The 17,834-nt window shown below is 33.3% G+C and overlaps 1 protein-coding gene across 1 annotated transcript; it reads left to right on the forward strand.

The window, feature by feature from the left end:
- The first annotated feature begins 1,675 nt into the window (after positions 1-1,675).
- LOC103939643 (gibberellin-regulated protein 14) lies at positions 1,676-3,427 on the forward strand. Its single transcript, XM_018645588.2, has 4 exons — positions 1,676-2,057; positions 2,202-2,240; positions 2,327-2,597; positions 2,895-3,427. Exons 1-4 carry the CDS (start codon positions 2,001-2,003, stop codon positions 3,077-3,079), a joined length of 552 nt encoding a protein of 183 aa, XP_018501104.2. The 5' UTR covers positions 1,676-2,000; the 3' UTR covers positions 3,080-3,427.
- The last annotated feature ends 14,407 nt before the right edge of the window (positions 3,428-17,834 follow it).

Raw genomic sequence — 17,834 nt, forward strand, 5'->3', positions numbered from 1 at the left:
TTACTATACTGCTCGGGATGTGACATATATAATATTAAATCATTTTCATATAATCTTTATTCTAAATAGCATACCATAAGCGTAATAATATATTCTCAATTATACCTAAACCTGAAACATGTTTTCATCAATTGGTATAAACGAAGGTCAAGAATTGTCTGCCCTTCCACTTCCAATGTCTTTCTGTGCCCTCCTGTTTTGTGTGGTCACAGTTAAGTTACGTTAATATTTTATATTATTTTTGTATAGAGATAATAAAATAAAAATAAATAGTAATATAAAATGTTGATGTGGTTTAATCGTGACTACACAAACAAAAGGGCACGAAAGACAGACAATCCTTGTCCATAAACGAAACCAGTTGTAATCTATGATTCCGTGATTTGTTTAATCAAATTGTTACTGTGATCTACCCATTGGATTGTCGGATCTTGCTCAAAAACCAGCTGTGTTTATTAACTAAACCTAACACGTTCAAATCTAATACTTTTTTTCTTAAAAAGGAACTTTGAAGTAGCAAGTGGAGAGAAGCCATAAACCCAGAACCCAAGACTGTCTATGTTATTCTAACACAAATGAATCTAATAAAAAGCTAGGAAGGTCGGCCGGTCAGATCAGATCAGATCAGATCAACTAATGAAATTTACTAGAGGAAACGCAGCTTCAAAAATATATGGTGTTTTATGGTACAAGATATCACTAAACTTTTCAAGGAAGGTGATACCAACCTGTTCCGCTTAAATTTTAATTATCGAATCGAATAAATAGAAGAAGATTAAAAATATGTGGACAAAATCATCTATTTTTTAACTGTTAACTCATAATTCTTACAATATTAAACCAAAACGATTAAAACATTTAAAAGATCTCATACTTCGGGCCTTGTAAAAAATTCCCATAACTTTTGCTTCAAGTTTTTTTTTGCGACAGACCTCGTGTGGAGGATATTAATTTACTTGGGATGAGATTCGAGGAGATAAGCAAGAAGGAAATACATATATATAATAATTTAGTAGACAGGTTTCTGCTCCTAGGGGAAAGTGGGTCGAACTCTCGAGTCAGATTTTGGGACAGCAAACCCATAACTTGTGTCCCTGTGATGATCACATTCATCAAGTAGCTGGCATGCATGTCACTTTGTCTAAATATAGCGTGTCACTTAGTCTAAATATAGCGTAGATATTCATCTCTCTTTTACAAGTTAATGTATAGTATTCTAAATTAATTACGTATTTTATTAATTTTATTTTTGAAATAATAGTGTATAATAAGTTTAAACTACATATGTATAGTATGACCTCTATAAATATTGAAACGATTTACTTACACCAACTATGCAACTGCTGCTGAGATCCGAATAATTAAGAGCAACTCCATTTGTTATGATGATAATTATTCGAATGATTAGATAATCGACAATTATTACTTAGTATATAGTAAATAGTAATTATCCGATAACATCTTCATTTTGTAAATGAATTGATTGAGTAATTGGCATTAAAAATTTGTTATTTTTTTAATTAATAAAATAATATTATTATGTTTAATTTCAAATATCTCTATTTAATGTTTTCGATTTTTCTGCATTTTTTTAAAAAGTGAATAATCACCCAATTACAAGAGTGACTGGAAGAGGTGGAGTTGCTCTAGCCTCTAACGCAAGATAGTTGTAATAAATTTGAGATACGAACCTTAGTCAGTGATGTTCTTCTCTCCTCTCTCTCGCGTCTGAGAGAGACTTATCTTAATCAGATAACACACCTTTAACGTTATTTAAAATTAATAATATAGTTTCATTTGTTTAATTTTTAAACGTGTTCTTGCGCTGAAATATTGATGAATGACTTAATTGGTGTAGGAAAGTATTTCTTCTGCCTCTGCAGTTGACCAGCCCAACCTTTCAACACTATTTATACCACCTCCCTGCTTCTCCTAAAATCATCATTATCTCAGTAGTCAGTACTTTCTTCTTAGCTCTTGACCTCTCCAGCTGTTCAACAATGGCTTCCAAAACCATGCTCCTTCTCTTTGCAACTGTTCTTCTTTTCACTGCTAGGGTAATTATCTACATCCCTCCAAACCCTAGCATTTCTTTTTTTTTTTCCCCCGTCATTAATTAGTATTATTGATTTTTTTTTTTCAGTTTAATTTCCAATATATTTTGGCGTGTCTAAAGTGATGTGATAACCTTGTTTTTGTAGGCTTCATCACTTGATGATCAAGAGGAATTCAAGATTAAGGTACTTTTAATTATATACTTTAAACAAAAAGTTCAATTATTGCTAGAAATTTTGACCTTCAATGTTGCGAAATTCTTTAATTTCAGGTTACTTATGTCAAGGCACCAGCTCCGCAACCTCTAGTCAAGGCTCCAGCTCCGCCGCCTCTTGTGGTCAAGGCACCCAGTCCACCACTATCCAAGCCACCGTCTCCACCACTTGCCAAGCCACCATCTCCACCACTTGCCAATCCACCATCTCCACCGTATACCAAGCCACCAACTCCTGTCAGGCCCCCAGTGAAGCCACCAACTCCTGTCAGTCCCCCAGTGATGCCACCCACTTATCCACCACTTCCTCCGGTTAGGTCCAAAGCAGGTAAATATTTTTCTCACTACCATATAGGCAACTGAAATTTATTTTCTTTACTAATCTAATCCCTTAATCTTGTACTAATCACAAAATGTTATGCCTAACTGGTTCTATAGTCCCGCGGACTTGTTCACGATTTACATTTTAGTCCGTCAACTTGATTTAAGTTCACGTATCACTTAAGAACGTCGCACGTGAACAAGTTCTTGGACTGAAATGTAACTCGTGCGCTATCGGAATTAAAAACCATAAATGTACTCGGTTAATTTGTGAGTAAACTTGTTTTATTACTTTGGTGGGCAGATTGCATCCCACTGTGTGACAAGAGGTGCATGCTGCATTCAAGGAAAAGGCTGTGCATGAGAGCTTGCACGACGTGCTGCGACCGCTGCCGCTGCGTTCCTCCGGGAACATTCGGCAACCAGGAAAGATGCGGCAAGTGCTACACCGATATGGTCACCCATGGCAACAGAACCAAATGCCCTTGAATTTAAATAAACCCTGGTTTATATATTCAATCATATTTTTAGAGTTAATTAAGGTCAAATTAGCAAGGCGTTTGATTGGGTAATATTTAAGCATTGTATGTAATAATTATGAGACAGGGTGGGAGGAAAATAACTGATTTTCTACCTTTCTCCTTTCTCCTTTCTCCTTTCTACTGCTTGCTGCATGTGTATTGAATGGGTTAAATTATTAATTCGTACTTGTTTGGCCCTTGAGATTTAAATTGGAGGAGCATGCATTCAATTTCAATTGTCATGTGGCAGATGATATTCATTATATCAGTATTTGAAACAGAGAAATATATGAAAAAAGAGGAACATCATTTCATATTGGAAAAATTCTTAAATTTCGATTAGAATTGACAGCTCTATGTTGACAAGTCTTGTAGATTTTTTGACTTATTGGTTAAATATATCAACATTATTATATGACATTAATAAAGTTTTATTTTAAATTGCTGATCCTGAAAATTTAGGAGTCCTAGGTAAGCTTTTGAAATGGGACTTTAAAGTTCTCTAATCTTCGATTCTTTGTACATATATATATATATATGAATAAAAATGAATTTATTAAATACTTAAAAAAATTCTATTTCCACATCAAATATCCTTAAGAATTAATATCAAAAGAAATCAATATACAAGCATTATTTAAAAACTACACGGCTCACATTTTTAAATGCAAATGTACTAAATGTATGTCGTCAAAAGTCTAAGATTGGGAATGAAGAATAATAAAACTTGATGATCAAGAGAGTAAAGAACAATAAAACTTGATTGACAAGTATAATAAATTCAACGCCGCCAATTGTTTCTTGTGTTTTTTTCTAAAATCAAACATCACACTAACGAATCAAATATTAAAATAATTCATTGAATAAAAAATTATTGAAAAGCAAAATATAAATTCAAAGTTTTGATTACGTTAAAGTACAATCTTCAAGACCATGTGATAGTTAATTTAAACATTCGATAAAAATTGAGAGATTGGGAAGTTAAAAGAAAAAAAGATTGCAAAGGAACTTGAGTTTTATAACTTTATATGCATTTGGATAGATGGATTGGTATAAACTTGGAAACAAGAAAAATCTAGTGACTAAAAAGATAGCTCTGTGTTTCGAACTCAACAACCCAAAGAAAAAAGATGTCGAACATTTCTATTGTACCAACAAATGAATTATGATACTTCTAATTTTTTTTGTATTTATATGTTATTTACAAGATACAAAATTTTTTTGGAGGCCCCTTCAAGGTGTGAGCCCTAATTGGGCACCTACTTGAGTTATTCTCATGACCGACCCTGTTCATAATTAATAACAATATATTCATTGATATTTTTATAAATTTATGTATCAATATTTTTACCAATTTCATTACTTTTAAACACTGAATGATATATTGTCCTTTGAAGATTTGGTAACGATATTTATAGCGATTGCTTACTCTAATGAATAACATGTCGGGCTTGTCAGATGCCGTATCCCATCTAAATATGTTTTCTGGTGTCTTGGTTACACGGGAAGAAATCGATCTCTTTCTATTCTTATCTCGTTACACTATTCTTTTCAGTTTGCCTATTATAATTAGTCGTATTTATTTTCATTTATATACTAAAATTGAGAGCCTATTTAGTATCCTACTAAAAAAAATTTATAATTCTCAAAAACAACTCGGATGAACTTCTTGTCATAACAGTTTTTTCTACAACCCAAAAACTTATTTGATATCTAATCTTAAAGGACTTAGGCAATGTAACTCAAAAACTTGTCTATACAAAATCATTAGGTGGCGGTGGCTGAGGGAGGATATTAAGGTCGGGTGGGGATCCGATAAACGACCCGGAAAATACTCACCAAGACCCAATATCTTGACGACTTGATTTGGAACTCTCAATTTCACACATCATACTATGAAATCATGTTGTCTTCAGGTGGGTTTTGTTCACATATATGGTGGTGGGTTGCTAATTTCAAATGTTGCCATTGCAATTGAGCAAATTGAGTTTGAAATAAAGCTTTGGTAATGGCAAAGAGGTAAGGTTGGGGCATTTGTGTTATTAGAGTGAGAGGATGGTGGGTCGGATGGTGGGAAGAAAATATCTCTGTCGCCGGAAAGATACATGTCACGGTCGCCGGAGAATCTCTCTTAATCCCGAAAACATATCTCTCATCATCACTAGTTACTCTCAGTTGATGTTCGGTGTCGTTGGCCTCGACGCCAAGGTCTTGCGGATGTTGCAAAGAAGAAAAAAATTCAGTAAAAACAGACTTTTGTTGTTCTCAAATTTTAGGCTAATTTTTTTAGCTATTTTGGAGTTCTAAGTTTCACAAAACAGGCTTATCAAACAAGTTTTTGAGTTGTGAATTGAGAAATAGTTTTTTGGTTAAAAACTTGGAACTATAATGGAATACCAAACGGGCTCTTAAGTTTTTCAACCTTTCAAGATAAGTTCAATACTAAATTGTGACTGAATGTGGTTTAGGTTACTTCTCCATCTTCAATATCTTAGTATAAAAAAAATTTCTCAAAAAATATCTTTGTATAAAAATTGATTAAAAAAAAAAGGAAAAATAATGAAAAGGGCTTGAAAACTTTGAGTTTTAATCAAAATAACAAAAAGGTGTTGTAAGTGAATAGTGTCTGGAATGACTTCTTAGAGTAAAATTATTATTTTTTTGTTAAAGTGAACAGTATCGAGACTATTTCGTTAAAATTCCCTAAAAAAATGGGTATATTATGAAATCATAGATACAAGCTCTCTTACCCAATTTGGGCCAGTTTGAATTAAAAAAGAAAATTTGGTCAGTATGTGGGCCCTCAATTGCTCAATGGCCCTCTGGGGACCTATTTTATTGGTTAGATGGGCCTTGGCCTATGTTCAAGCTAGGTCCAAATATTTTTGTTTTGTTATTCTTTTTCAATAACTTGAAGCCACCTTCATTTAACGAGGATCACATTGACGAGGATCTTATCTCAATATAAACAAGGTACGTATTAATTTTTAGAAAAATTAATTAAAATGGTTTGAAAATTTTGAGTTTTAATGATAAGGACAAAATAAAGAGTAAAGTACATAGTACGAGGATTGACTTTTTAGTGTAAAAATATGATTTTTCGTTAAAGTAAACAGTATCGTGGACTTTTTGTTAAAACTCCTTTAATTTTTTTAAGAGAAATGCCATTTTTTCTCCTCTTTAAAAAAGTTGATTATCAATAAATATAGTCCAAATATCTATATCAAAGAAGTTAGGGTTCTACCATAAAGTCAATTAGCAATATAAGAAATAGTCCAATTACTTATAAGTACATACAAAGTCTTTTCATTCCCCAATGCACGATTGATACTCGCAACAAATACGCTCATACTTGAAATTACTGCGGTCTTTTTATATTATGTTCTGATTGCAGGGCTGCCCTTTGAGTAATACCAGCTTGAATCTATTTGTAAGTAATAGAAAATTTAATATCAACCCAAAAGCTTAGCAAAATTTAGGAAAAACTAAAAAATTTGAAATTTTCTATATTAAACCCTTTGACTATCTTTTTGATGACTGTATTATCCTTGCTCTTAATTTTTTGGGTCAAATACTCTTAAATTTTGCTCTTGTCGATGTTCTTTTATGATATTTGCATCATAGTATTATATTTTTAATGAACTTTTTTCTGATTTCATCTTTGTTATAAGGAAATAACTACTAGAAGTAGACAACGATGTTCAATTATTGTATCCTTGTTAGGTAGATAATGATGCTAAATATTTTCTATACGTATGTAGTGGTGAAATAAGTTGAATATTAGAGTAACGAACAAACTAACTAGATATAAAACTTTATTAAATGGAATTGCCAAGAAGGCTATATGAACAAAAGATACCACATCTTGACTGACTTATTCTCTAATGAATAACAAAGCACTCTATTTATAATAAACTACCCCTAATCTCTAGCAAAACTTAATTGTAATGGGCTGAGCCCAAATCCTAAATCTATTAGTTTCCAACACCTCCCATCAAACTCATAGCGGTAAACAATATGATTTTGCTAACAAGTAGATGTAGATGCAAGTTTCGTTAGTCGAACAAACAGACAGGCTCTGCAACGCGAACAGACAGGTAGGCAGGCTCTGCATTGCGGATAGACAGACAGGCAGGATCCACAACTTGGATAGACAGACAGGCAGGCTCCACAACGCGGACAACCAAATAGACTTTGACGGACAGACAAGCTCCTTTACAAGCGGATAGGCAATTATGCAAACAGGGTCCGCTACGAGTGGACAAGGTAAGATCCGCTACAAGTGGACATGCACTAATGATAACAGATACAAATTTCGGCAAACATATGTTGGAAGTATGGAGCTCGTCACTTAACGACGAGATTCCTATAACCCGACAGCAACAAACAAGAAGACGGAAACTTCGATAGTAATCACTTGAGTAGTCACTAATCCAAGCACTGGAGTGATTGCCAAGTAGGCAACATCACACTTCAAACGAATCACATACTTCAAACAAAAATCCAACTACCCAATATAGGCAACTTTATCTTCTTAGCCCATTTTATCTGTCCAATCCAATAAAATAGCCCAACAGACCAACAATGGCCCAACTTATTAAGTTCTAGAGTAGTCAAACCCTGACATAGGGCTGGTTTGGTATTGTTGTGCTTTGAAAAAAAGCTGTTTCTACTGTGCTGTGAGAATAAATAACTGTGAAATAAAGCAGCAGAGTGTTTGGTAAACTTTTTTGTAAAAGTGCTTTTGAAAAAAAAAAAAGCAGTATTATAGTGTTTGGTAAACTTTTATGTAAAATAGATATTAAAAAAAGCCGGTTTTTCTGGGTTTTGCAGCTTCTTATTTTTGGCTTTTTTTCACCAAAAACTGTGAAAAAAAGTTGAAACTGAATGTTTACCAAACACAAAAACAACTCCGAGCTTTTTTTTATACCAACTTTTTTCAGAATCACCTCAGTGCCAAACCAGGCCATAGTCAGATGTGGTAAAGCAACGATGGTCTTGTACTAGTGTGGGTTGTACCAACAATCAGGTCAGGTACTAAGAACTTAAGGCAGACGCTAGACTATGCTGGTAGGATGCGAGGTTGTGGAGATGTGGTCCAGGCTAGCGATAGTTTAATGATGATGCGAGTCAGTAGGGGTAACCTATAGCAGGTAGGGAGCCAAAAATTTCTTCTAATGGGGGCAACCGAAAACAACTAAGAAAATCTTATTATAGTATGATTATACATAATATGATATTAAGGATAGTTTCAAATGATGATATATCATAATTCCAATGTTACAAAAATTTCAATATAATAGTGGAAAGTGGCAAAGTAATGAGAAAAATATAAGTACATGATAGGCGGGAGAGGGTTTTTTGGATTTGAATTATAGAATAAGAGCACTATTGCTCATATACTATTTGATATGGAGTATAAGTAAAATGAATGTATGTTGGATATATTTTTTTCCAAGATAACCTGTGTATATTATATAATTGTAATCTGCAACTAAACAAACAAATTACTTAAGTGGGGCCAATGAGCCTTCATTGGCACCGTCCATGCCTACGGGTTCAATCTTCATGTTGCAGGCGGCATGGTATGGGGTTGATGCGAGTGCAGCAACAGCAGCATGTTTCTTGGTTTTGTGCGGCAGTGAGTCCAGGAGGCAGTGCAAAGGTGGTGGACTCATCGGATTCCTGGGTTAGTGGTGTCTTGTGGGTGCGAGCAAGTGCAGCTTAATCAGGCAGGAATGACCGCGGGTCAGTGGTACAACGGTGACAATTCAGCAGCAGCGGATGGTGGTCGGGATTGCAGGCAACAACGGATACGGTAACAGCGGCAGATGATGGCTCGACTCGGTCCAGCGTCGGCGTGACTCTAAATAGAATTGTCTACCTTTTACCTTTTTTTTACAATGAATCCAAGTCAGAAAACGAAAAAGGATCCACGGAACGAAACTGGTAAAACAAACGGAGATGGACAGACTGATACAAACAGAAACATATTAAACCCGAAGGATCAACCTGCTCTGATACAAAGTTGAATATCAGAGTAACCAACAAACAAATTGAATATAAAACTTTATTAAACGGAATTGCCAAGAAGGGTACATAAACAAAAGAGACTGCATCTTGACTGACTTATTCTTTACTAAATAACAAAGCACCTTATTTATAATAAACTAACCCTAATCTCTGAAAAAACCTAATTCTAATTGGCTGAGCCCAAATTCTAATTCTATTATTTTCCAACAAAATGTCTCGAATTTTTTTTTATATGTAGATAGTAGTTTATAGATAATAAATAATATTAAATAGGAAAACTTTGGATGCGGTCCCTAACTACTAATTTTTTTTTTACTAAAACTTTGTGGTTTTCAGTTTTTTATTAAAGTCTCTGACATTAATGTAATAATATATTTTTATGTAGGTTATTATATTTTAAATTAAAAATTGATATTTCTAGTTGTTTATATCAATGGGATTTTAAATAAAAACCATAATTAATTTATAGGATTAAAAACATTAAAGGATAAAGTATACTCTCTAATATATTGTGTACACACACACGCGCACACACATACATACATGGGTACGTTCATCAAAACTAACCAAAAAAATATTGTACCAAAACATGAGTACATTTTTCAAAAAAAAGAAGAAGATATTAGGCTTAATAACATATTAAATTTCTTCCATTAAACTACACATGGATACATTTTCAAATCAACAAAATAGAATGTGCCATTTACAAGTTTAAAAAATGGATTAAAAAAATTTGAATGAATTTTATATGAAAAAGGGGTACATTTTTTGTATTAAAAAATGATACATTTTTGACAGCCCGTCCCGAATTATTTGTACCGTAGGTGTGAAAAGACGATTTTACTCCTGGACATTAATTGGCGTTGTAGGGTGTTTGGTTTGTTTTGTTTTTGGTTGGTGGGTTGCCATCTGGACCACACACTCATCCTTTCCCCTGTGACTCTTTCTTTCTTTTCTCTCTCAAATTTTCTTCCATTTCCTTTGCAAGTGTACGAACAACCTCCATCCAACCATTTTTGGCACAGATCGTGTTTATTATTGGTGTTTTTGGATTCCTTTCGAGCTCAGGAGTCGATTGGTGGTGTTGGTTGGACTTGAAACCTTCGAAAACTCGAGAACCCAGTTTTGGTGCACTGTTCATGCACTCGTGATCGCGGAGGTTTCATCGAGTTTTGAGGTTGTAGGAAGCTTTATGACGTCTTCACAAAGCTTGGGGAGTAATTTTGAAGTGTTTTGAACGTCGGGAAGCTCGAGTTCATCGAGTTGCAGGTTGTCCGGATTTTGTGGAATTTCTCCAGCGAGATTCTGTTGGATTTAAGTTCCAAAAGTGGTATGGTTTTGTTCTACTCGTTGTAAGCTTCATTTTGGTACAAATTTCATGGAATTTGGTTGAGAAATGAAGAAGATATTAAGGTTTGAAGTTTTTCCAGAAACCGACGAAATTTCGAGTTGTAGACGGTAGCGCTGACGGCGGCGACCGGCGAGGCTCACTAGAGAAGGAGGTGAATATTCCGTCAGAGTTAACGGAATATTCTAATGACGTCAGGTGACGGCCGTTAACTTCTGTTAGGGTTTTAGCGGAATATTCGCTAATGGCGGTAGGGTTTCCACATGCGTGGCCGGCACGTGCCCGAGCTTGGCCGGCGCGTGAGAGGTCAAAAAATTATTTTAAAAATATAAGGATGTTCGTGAGGTTAAGTAGAGCCTGTTGGTATATTCAAACACCCCATTTGAGCAATATATGAGAAGTTATTACCAAAGGTTAGTTATGTGCGTTAATTTGACGTTTATATAGTTGTTTCACATATAGGTGATGACTATCCGGAGGACGAGCGCAGCCAAGCGAGGCTCGGGGCTTACGATCCTTCTATGAATCAATGAGTGGGCTTTTGTCTTTAGTATATATATTATGATTGGTATCTTTCCAAAAATTACGTTTTAATGGTTTTATAATTGAAATGCCATGTCGAATATTGTCGATATTATTATTGTGATTGTGTTGGTTATGCTTTGGTGCCACGGACACTCAGGTAAGTCAGGTGAGTATGTTATTAGTGATAGATGTGGTGTTGATGAAATTGAGTTATAGCTTATATTCCTGCACCTCGGTGATTGTGCTCCGCCAAAGTAGGGCCTAGCCTTCACGTGATCATTCACCTCCCGCACCGTACGCTCACATTGGATCCAAGGTAGGTGCCAGCCTGTCGTACAGACCACTATAGGTGGTTTCGACTCGTAGGTGACTTGTGATAGATCACACAGCCTTCACGTGATCGTAGCACTCAACGTATTTATATACACCAGCCCTGTCGTACATACCACTTTAGGTGGTTCCGACTTGTGTGTAGGATAATGGTTAATGAGCTATAGTTTCAGCCATACAGGTCACTTTAGGTGACTCCGGCTGACATATTGATATTACTGGCATATTATGATTTGTTTTATCTCACCTGCTTGATGCTTATATTATTTGTTTGGATATTATGACACGACATATTTGAGCTTTATCGTTTTAGCATGATTTGATATACGAGTATGTATAATATTTTCTGGAAAGTATACAGGTTTTACAGAAAGGGGTTATAACTTGATATTGAAATGGTTTGAAAAACAAACTTTGTTTTTGCACACTTACGTTTTTTGTTTTGCGCTCCTCCAGGTTTTAGGTAGTGGGGACGTGGGTGACGAAAGAGGCATCGAGGTAGTTCTAACAGAGCACCCTCTATGTAGGATTTTCTAGTTCATTGTGTAGTGTTTGTTTTTTTTCTGGACTGTAACTAGGATACTCGAACTTTTACTTTGCATTTCTCCTTCCATGTTTGTCGCTATCACTCACTGATTTTTTATTGTAAATTATCTTGTCAACTTTATTTTTTCTCGTATTTTCACTCTTTTACTTCCGCATTGCGCACTTGGCTACGTCACCCTCACGTGACGGCCAGCACGCCCCAATTTTTGGATTGGGGTGTGTCAACATTTATATATAACAAATTGATATATTTAAGAATAGATACATTTAAAATTAGAAAAAAATTGAAAACTATATGAATGGGTACATTTAAGATTAAAAAATTAAAAATGTTTTTATAAAAAATTAATGGGTACAAACTTATTCTAATTTTTTATTTTGGAAATGTTTTGAATTGAAAATTAATTAGGAGTTTAATAAGGGTGTGAGTATTAAAACCCTAAATCAATTATTAATTTTATTTTAAAAAGTTATGTAAAAGACATGCAAATTCATTAATAAATTAATATTAGGGATTTCGATCAAAATCTGAAAACTAATAAAGTCTCAATCAATAAATATTAGTAACTAAAGACCGAATACTAATTTTTTTTAATAAGTATCTTCGTCATACGTAAAGAAGTGCCACGAGTAGATAACAATATTCAATATTTTGTACCTTTGTTATAGGTTGATAAGGTTGCTAAATATTTTTTTCACACGTAGACTCTAATCCTTTTCATATGTAAAGTTTGAATATCTTAGTAATAGGTAATTATCATTGTTAATAATTCAAAATCCAATTAGAGAAAGAAAAATGCATAAATTAAGAATTTTAATAATTCTTATAGGTTAATGGAGGGAAAAATAGACAGAAACTAAAACGGAATTTTACTAATTAAAGTTGTGTATGTTAACTGGGTCTATACCAAAAACCTCTATAAGTAATTGGATTACTTCAATTGATTTTATGGTAGAACTTCAACTTCCTTCAGCCTTGATTTATGTATAAAGATGGAAGCACGCAAAATTGTTCTCCAGCCCAGTATTAAAATTGTCATGATATCATTGGAGTTAGTCTAGTGGTGAGAGTGAGTAGGGTTAAAATCATTCATCTTGAAATTAAACCAAAATAGTAAAAATAATTTCGTTGTAGGCAGACAAATTTCCTCCATCGGTATGACTTCCTTGCTTTGTTGATTAATGATATACACTATTAATTAATTAACTGTTAATCATAAGAATTTTCCCGATCATATTTTAATTTTAATTAGCGACATTAGTATTTTTTTTTAAATTGGTCGACCAGTTCATGTGGGAGACTGCGAGTGGTGCACAATACTGCGCATGGCTTAGTGGAAGGAGCCATGCATGCATGGCTGTTTTCATATTAGTACGAATGAAACTGTCAAAGTTAACCTGGGAATGCCAAAAATGCGAGGCAAGGCTCAAGCAATAATATTTCGGAAACTTAGCTAATTTCGATACAAAAGCTTTTACTGTATTCACTGTCTTCGTAACATTCCGAATTTATTAATGTAAGACAAGTTATTAATAAAAAATGAGTATATTTATCAACTCTTAAATAATAATTTAATTATTAACTTTCATGTCATTTAGTTTATAAAATTTAGTCTACGAATTTAGTCTTTCTAGTATTTATCCGTCATTCACAAATTTTTTCCCGAGTGCTGTGGAGAGAAAGAGACTTAGTGCAAAATCAAGCACAATGACTTTTTAAGATTTATACAACCGACCTCATTTAGAGAGGCAAAACTTGGGTGTTGTTATTGCTGTGGAGAGAAAGGGCAATTAAGTTTGAAAGATCAATATAGATAATTTAGAATTGAAGAGAAAAATAAGATATCTTCATTTTTGCCAAATTGATGGAAAATTGAAGTTGGGTTTATATATTGTTGTCAAATTGATGTTTAAAATCATAAAAGACATCAAGTGTGAAATCACAAACAGGATAAAAAGCAGCAGTGAAGGAGGAGAAAGACGACAGAAAAAACTGAGGAACACGCACGAAGAGGAAGATGCACAACAAAACCTAACTGCAATAGGGTAAATGTCTATTTGGAAATTCATTTTCTTAAAAAGAGAAAACTCAATTTAAAGTGATTGAAATTAACATCTTTATTTATATTGGTGATACAACATTTGTTTTGCAAATTTTGTTTAAAAATTTAATCTACTTAGTATTACTCTAATTACAATAGTAAAGATAATTCAAAATGCAAATAGATGTACAAATTCTAAATATAGAGACTCGGAATCCAAATCGAACATTGTACGAGACAAAAATTTTGCTTACACGGTGGCTCAAGGCCGGAGCAAAATGCTAAACACAGTCCGAGTCCTAGACAAAATTGTATTTGGACCCAATTTTTTAGTATTATTTATAGCATTACAGCACAACTTTTTTTTTAGTTGTGTTGAATAAAAATTTGTGAGGATCGCATAAAATATTAATTGAAGGCTCCAATCCTAATTACCATAAATTGGTACATTTATGCAAGAAAGCATTCTTCTTATACACACTTTTTTTTCTTTCCAAAAGTAAGAAATTTAATTAAACTCGAATGAAAATGTTTAAATCAAAAGCTTAAATATTAAATAACCATTCTAATTCATAACCATTTCAATTACGAAACCTTCTTCCCGTGCAACAAATGAAGCCACTAGATACGTTGACTTGTTACAAACACGAGGAGCTACTAACCTCGATTGTTGTTTCAAACACTTAACATTAAAGAAGATGCCTTCAATCACAACATCAAGTTGAATTTTTCCCTTAAGCATTTTCACAAGACATTTGGAGTTTGACCCTATATGAACCCCCTCAAAGCCCTTACCAATACAAATCAACACTGCCACACGTATCGCTTCCACCTCCGTCATTAAACTAGATTCATATGGCAGGTCTCCACATTCGTTGCTCAAGACCTCACATGTATAATAGTGAATCATTTTCATATAATCTTTATTGTAAATAACGTACCATAAGCGTAATAATATATTTCTCAGTTACACCTAAACTTGAAACACGTGTTCATCAATTGGTATAAATGAAACCAGTTGTAATCTATGATTTCTAGTTTTGTTTAATCAATTCTAAGGTGACCAGTCAATTTTGTTGCGTCTTTCTCAAAAACCAGCTGTTTATTAAATTAAACCTAAGCATCTCTAAAGGAGATGTCAAATAAAGTATGTCAAAATTTTATTTGATGGCTGATGTGGCAAATTAAATACAAGTGCTAAATCCTCTTATTTTCCAATGGATGTGTCAAATATTTATTTTATTATTTTATTGGGCCTAGAGTTACGTTAATTATTAAAAAATAATCAAAATTAGCTAGTTTTAGTTTTTATTCTATTGGTTGTTAATGGGACTCATGCATTAAAAAAGAGTGCTGATATTCCCACCCTGATGTCTTATTTCCCCACCCACCATTTAATGAAAATGTTAATAAAATATTTATCCTTTTAAAAGAAGGCTATTAAACCCCTATTTAATTAAGTACAAAAATTTTGAAAAAACAAAAAATAATTTAAAATAATAAATAAATAATGGTAGGTGAGGTGTGATATCTTTGGTGGAAAGAGGTTGGGAAAGATTTGAGTTAGAATCGACGACGGAAAGGTTGGAGGAAGGAATGAGTGTGTGCTAGATGAAGGTGAGAAACTTAAATGGAGGAAAAAGAGACTTGGGTGTGAGATCTGCGGCTTTGACAAAAAAGGAAGAAGAGTGGTTTGGGGATCCGGGGTCTCATGATGAATGTCCAGGTCTTATGTCTTGCATTTTCTTTCATTTTTTCTATTTTTATTTATTTATTTATAATATCATTTAAAGATATATTAGAGTTATTTAAAAATATATATATTTGGGTTATTTTGGAAATAATGGTGGGAGGGAAAATTACATTTTACTTTTTTAATTTTTTATGATGGGTGTAATTATCATGTGGATGGAAAAATAGGACAATGGAGTGGGTCTAGTAACACTATTAAAAAATTAAATTAAATATATTTGACTCCTTTGTTTGCTGTCAAAAAAGATAGTTAGAAAGCAATGAGTCAAATAACTCACATGCCACATCATATATGAGATATCCATTGAAGAACACTTTGATCTTATTTGACATATTTGATATCTCATTTGGAAATAGTCTAACATGTTCAAATCTAATATATATTTTTTCTTTAAAAAGGAGCTTTGAAATGACAAGTGGAGAGAAGGCATAAACCCAGAACCTAAGCTTGTTTATGTTATTTAAACACAAATGAATCTAGTAAACAAGCTAGGAAGGTCGATTAGATCAGATCAACTACTGAAATTTACTAGAGGAAACGTAGCTTAAAAAATATATGGTGTTTTGTAGTACAAGATATCACAAAACTTTTCAGGGGTAGCAATATCAACCTTTTCGTTCAATTTTTAATTGTCGAATTGAATGAATTAAAAAGATAAAAATATGTTGATAAAATCATTATTTTTTTAGGGAACTTTAACGAAAAGCTCTCGGTACTGTTCATTTTAACGAAAAATCACATTTTTACACTAAAAAATCAATCCTAATACTATTCACTTTACCCTTTATTTTTTCCTTATCATTAAAACTCAAAATTTTCAAATCATTTTCATTATTTTTCTTATTTTCTAACTATTAAATCATAAGTTTAATGATATTAAACCGAAGGGATTTAAACATTTAAAATATATCATCGTGCATTGTAAAAAGTTCCCATAACTTTTGTTTCAAGTTTTTTTCATGTGCAGACCTCGTGTGGAGGATATTAATTTACTTGGGATGACACACACAGTGGTACGAGGAGATGAAAATAATGAAATATATGACTCTCGAGTCAGATTTTGGGACGGCAAACCCCTAACCGGTGTATATGGGAACTGTGAGTCTGTGATGATCACATTCATTAAGCAGCTGGCATACATTCCCCTTTGTCTAAATAAATAAATAAATATATATATATATTACAAGTTAATACTATAGTATTCTAAATCAAACACATATTTTATTATCATTTAAAAAAAAACACGTATTTTATTATTTTTATTTTTAAAATAATAATGTATAATGAATTTGAAATACATATACATAGCATGTCCTCCTTCAATATTGAAGTGATTTACTTACACGAAGTATACACAATTGAGGCTGAGTCCCGAACTATTAAGAGCAACTCCATTCTTTAAGACGATAATTGTCCGAGTTATTGGGCAATTGACAATTATTGCCTTAGTGAACAATAATTGCTTGAGAGCATCTCTACCCCATAATGAATTACCTGAACAATTGGCATTAAATTTTTTTTTATTAATAAAAAAAAAAGTATATTATGTCTAATTTCAAATTCTCTTCATTTTAATGTTTTCCAATTTTTCTGTATTCTTTTATAACATTTAAATGAATAATATAGATTATTAGATTACATTTTTTTGCAATCCAACGATCCAGGTTGTGCCACTCGGGCTCAACCTTTTTTCACAATTTTTCCTTTCTTTTCTTTTTTGAATTAAAAAAAGAAGATTAATGTGGACCATCTCTAAGAAATCCAACAACCTACGTGAACAGAAGTTAAGTGGACTCACGCTCCCCCACTAGTCAGACGCAAAAAAATAAAAAAATAAAAAAATAAAAAAACGTAACTGATGTCAAATCCACTCAGGCGGACATGTTGGAGAGAATGGCCCAATTGGGGGTGGGGGTGGTTTGTGCCCACTAAATAGCTCCATTGATTTAGGTGGGCTGAAGCAGTTTTGTTGAGGTAGAGGATTGAATCACGCAATTGTAAGGATGATTGGGACGGGTGGAGTTGCTCTAATGCAAGACACAGTATAATATTTTTGAGACAAACCTTTTCAGTGATGTTCTTATCTCCTCTCTTAGTTTGAGAGAGACTTATCTTAATCAGGTAACACAACTTGAACATTAAACTA

The sequence above is a fragment of a genome, unplaced genomic scaffold, assembly GCF_019419815.1.
Source record: "Pyrus x bretschneideri cultivar Hongxiangsu unplaced genomic scaffold, Pyrus_bretschneideri_v1 Contig13, whole genome shotgun sequence".
NCBI lineage: Eukaryota > Viridiplantae > Streptophyta > Magnoliopsida > Rosales > Rosaceae > Pyrus > Pyrus x bretschneideri.

Coding starts and splice junctions, on each gene's coding strand:
- LOC103939643 (XM_018645588.2), top strand. CDS start 2,001: ATGGCTTCCAAAACCATGCTCCTTCTCTTTGCAACTGTTCTTCTTTTC. Junction 2,058..2,201: donor TTCTTCTTTTCACTGCTAGG/GTAATTATCTAC, acceptor TTGTTTTTGTAG/GCTTCATCACTTGATGATCA. Junction 2,241..2,326: donor AAGAGGAATTCAAGATTAAG/GTACTTTTAATT, acceptor CTTTAATTTCAG/GTTACTTATGTCAAGGCACC.